General features: G+C 35.0%; 1 protein-coding gene across 1 annotated transcript; it reads left to right on the top strand.

The window, feature by feature from the left end:
* The first annotated feature begins 269 nt into the window (after nt 1-269).
* Nucleotides 270-1,502, top strand: LOC132278326 (transcription factor IBH1-like 1). The gene is made up of 2 exons (XM_059780119.1): nt 270-427; nt 815-1,502. Exon 2 carries the CDS (start codon nt 816-818, stop codon nt 1,407-1,409), a length of 594 nt encoding a protein of 197 aa, XP_059636102.1. The 5' UTR covers nt 270-427; nt 815; the 3' UTR covers nt 1,410-1,502.
* The last annotated feature ends 2,995 nt before the right edge of the window (nt 1,503-4,497 follow it).

A 4,497-nucleotide genomic window follows, 5' to 3' on the forward strand; every position in this document is an offset into this window, starting at 1 on the left:
GGTGTTAGGACATGAAAACTTGATGACATTTATATATCATGTCTTTATTTTCTCTTTGACCCCAACCAAAACTCATTGAATTGAGTCCATATATATGGTGAGTAAATTTGTTTGCAAAATGTCAGGTTTGCATTACAATATTGAGGAATTATGTTGTTTTAGGGTTTTTGGGTGGTGGGGTCATGGAGACCATGTGCTTGCATGTGCTGTGTCTTTCTCTGATAGGCCCACCACCTCCCTTCATTTGCGCATATACTCTTCTGCTGCTTATCATTGCTCTCTCTCTCACTCAATTTGTTTGGCTTCTGATATATACACTTGGTTGGATCCCTAGCTATAAACTACATCTTTTCTAAGTACATTGTTGATCATGTATACTTTGGCATGATGTTCTCTCTAATTGAAATATAGAAGAATTTCTATCAAGGTATGTTTAAACTTTGTATATATTTATTGCTTAATTTTCACATTCTCTTGTGTGTGTGTGTGTGTGTGTGTATATATATATAGCCAAACCCATGAAATTATGAATAAGATTGAAGCTAACTAGCTCAATGATTCTTTTTTAATTATATGATTCGTATTGTCAGCTTTAATTAGTAGTAGATCCAAATACCAATGCTCTATATTCTGAAAATATTAACACATTCTGTCTCCTAATTCATTAAAAGTAGTAGTTATAGATATATAGTTATAACCATAATTAAAGTACTGACTGGTCATCCATATATATATATGTGTGTGTGTGTGAGAGAGAGAGAGAGAGAGATATTGCTGTTGTACGTAATATGTGTTTCGTCCCACGTACATGCAGAATGCGAGGGCCAAGCTCAGTACTGAAGCAGGAATTTGTGAAGAAATGGGGAAGGGGTCTTGAAAAATGTAGTTGGACGTCAAAGAAAGAGATGATGAGCATATTGGAGAGAAAGAAAGCTATAAAGTTGTCAGCAGACTTGGCGATGGCGATGGCGTCGGCTAGAAATGCCACAACTTGTTGGAGTCGTGCTGTAATTGCGAATGCTTCAAAAGATGGCAATAATAAGGTCCTTGTGGACCACATTCTAGGTACCAGTAGTAGTAGTAGTACCACCACCGAGTCTCATGATCAGAGAAGACGACTAATTAAGAAAGCTTCTTCAATTATAATTAGAAGCAGCAAGAAGGTGTACTTGAAAAGATCAAGGTGTAGTAGTACTAGTAGTGTTGGTAGAGCTGTAAACAAAAGAGTTCAAAGTGCAGAGTCTATTGCAAGAAGATTGGTGAAGAAACGAACCAATGTGTTGAAGAGTCTAATTCCGGGTGGAGAATCCATGGATGGGTTGTCCACTTTGATGGAAGAAACCCTAGATTATATCGTTTCACTTCGTACTCAAGTTGATGTAATGCGGCATCTTGCTAATGCCGCCTAGCATGCATGCATGGTATATATATTTATGATGATCAACATCGAGTAAATATTAGTAGTTAATTATATAATATACTATTAGTTTTCTTTTTGTAAATTGGTTTTTAATTTGCAAGATTAGATGAAGGCGAAATGAAGCTAGTAAAGGGCAAGTACATATGAAGCTAGCAGATAGGCTCTCTCTCTCTCTCGTATATACATATATATACTCGAGTGTGTGTGTATATATATATATATATATGACTATAAATTCTTCTATATCTCTTAAGCAGATGCATAGGCTTTCACACGTACAGCAGTAAGCTATTTCTTCCATCTCTACTAATATTGGTTACAGTGAATCTGCTAATGACGGAATTCAACCTTTTATTTTCCTTGTAGCTAGCGGCATTAATTAATTAAATAATAGTACATGCACGATTGAGCAGGAAGCTGTAAACAGATCGAATTGGGCACAGCATATATATCAATGTTTTAGAACTACTAGTGTACTTAGTATATATGAGTATGAGAGGTAGGTAGTTCACAAAACGCAATGTCAAGCAAATGGTTTGCACATATCATCATACCAACAAGTATGGCTTCTGTTCAGTTGCAGGTTTGGGAGCTAGTTTAATGAACCATCTCTTCTTCGTTCAGGTTGGTAGTTAGTGCAATCTATAGCCATTCCACAAAAAGTTAGTTTACTCTTTTTTCTTTTTTTCTTCCTCCCTAAATCATCATTTTATTAAGCCATACCAAGGCAACAAACAAGCCTAAAGGAGGACTGTATAAAGAAAACAGGCCTCGTATACACAATACAAAAATGAGGTCTTTAAGCACAAAACCAAAATGTTCTCAAAAACTTAATTATCGGATAGTGTTATATACCCACACATATAACCCATGGCTTTCTCAATCTGAATTCAGAACAAGAACATGTAATAGCTTGTCTATACATTATATATATATATATAAGGTCCAAAAAGCCAGTTTACTTGAACAATGTCTAGTTCATGGACCCTTTTTATCAAGCACAACGTAGATGTTAGAGATTATTACAAATAAATGGTGCTAATGGCTCATATTTATTATTTGATAGAGTCAAAGTCTCATAATTTTGAAAAAAATGAAATTGACCAAAATACTGACGTGAACATGAAAAAATACTATTCACTCTCACAAAGGTACATTTTTAGGCACATAGGTACCACTTTTTATACATGCATGTATTATTTTTTTTTTTGTATTATGTACCACTTTTGTTTTGGGCATAGAGAAACCACTTTTTTGTGCACGGTATCACTTTTTTGTGTATTAGGTGCCACTTTTTTGTGCAACACAAAAAGTAGTACCTGTATGTACAAAAAGTGGTACCTATGTGCTTAAATGTGGTACCTTTGTGTGGGTAAACAGTGGTTTTTCATGTGTTATTTTTTTCGAAACCATGAGATTTTGACTCCTACAAATAGTAAATATAGGTCATTAACACCATTTATATGTAATAATTCCTAAGATGTTACTAGGGCCTAGTGTTTTAAGCCGTAGAATACAGTTTTTTTTTTTTTTTTTTTTTTTTGGAGGTCTCAAAGAAAAATACATCACTAAAATATAAGAATAATTAATTTAATCACCATCTTTGTCTTTTTTATATGAATGGGATTTGACCAAATAATTTTCTTGTGTCATTATTTTCTGTTAAAGACATTTCACTTATTATAATTGACATTATAAAATCATTGCAAGTAACTTCATTTCCTTTATGTTTTTATGCAAATATTTTCATATTCTTAATGGCACATATGTCTTCATTGTCTAACATTCTCTACCCGCTGTAGAATGGTTTGCCAAATAACTAATATATTTAGGTGAAATAGGGATAGGGTATAGAATTGAATATGAATTTTTTAGGGGAACCAAAAAATACTCAATATTCCTCTAATGTCTCTGACGACCTCCCTTCTGATTTGAGGATTTTTAGCTGAATTTACTCAACTAGTCTTATTATTAAATTGTTAAAAATGTTTAAAATATTTGAAAATAACAAATAACCATTTTGCCTGTGACACTTTCTTTTTCTTTTTCCTCTTCCTCCAATCCTATTTTCTTTCTCCTCTATCCGTTCTCTTCCTCCTCCTCTTACTGCCCCAACCACGGCCCCTCCTCCCACCACTACTTCCACCAAACCACCCCAAAAATCGTCACCGCCCACCTCACCCTCAAATCACCACCACCATTCAACCTCTTACCACCACCACTTCGTTGCCCATCTCAAACTGAACCACGGGCCAGCAAATTCAGGTCACCGGCGAGGCCAGAATGTCACCGTCAGAGGCACCAATGATGATTCCGATGCCAATGTTCGCCAGTGCTTTGATGATCGTGGGATGGTAGTGACTTGATCAGTTTTCAACTGAGTTTTCCGATGGTAGTGGATTGTGTTGGAATTTTATATATATATTTAAACAATAAAAATTATTTTATGGTCTTACGCACTATGTTTTCTAAAGTAGGATTATAATGTGATTATTGATACTTGATGGATTGGGTTTGTACTTTTTAATTTGGTGGTCTAATTGGGAGTATGGTTTTATACCGTTGGATTGTCGTTTTTCAACTTATTTGGTGTGATTTATTTCTAACCATTGATATCTAAGTTTTCATGATAGGAAGGGAGACTTAGGTATGCTTGTTTGTAGAGAAGTCGTCCCCCCCTGTTATTGTTATATATAGGGGTTTTAAAACCCTTATTCAGTTCTATCGTATCGACAACTTTCAGAAGGGGGTAAAGCTCTCTAATTTTTCAGATATCTCAAAGGGCACTAAGGAATTCTCAAAAGGTATCAAAAGTTTAATCTTCTAATCAGGTACGATATCTAAATTATGTTGGAAACGGCATTAGAAAACGCAAACTTTGGAAGGATTTTTAAAAGATTCCGCTAAGAATTTTTTGCGAATCTATTGACGAGCGCGTTCCTCTCTACGAGGAGATGAACGTGGTATATTTATTTTCTCAAATTCGTTTCCGGGTGAATGAGAAATTGGCTCCAAAGTAAGTGATTTATAAAGCCTAAATGGGTGTGAATAAAGTGGGAAATGCTTGTCCCACATCG

This window comes from Cornus florida, unplaced genomic scaffold (assembly GCF_030987335.1).
Source record: "Cornus florida cultivar Cherokee Brave unplaced genomic scaffold, ASM3098733v1 CherokeeBrave_3.0.0_Hap2_Chr10, whole genome shotgun sequence".
NCBI lineage: Eukaryota > Viridiplantae > Streptophyta > Magnoliopsida > Cornales > Cornaceae > Cornus > Cornus florida.

What these genes read in the sequence shown, in the direction of transcription:
- LOC132278326 (XM_059780119.1), top strand. Translation starts at nt 816, where the DNA reads ATGCGAGGGCCAAGCTCAGTACTGAAGCAGGAATTTGTGAAGAAATGG.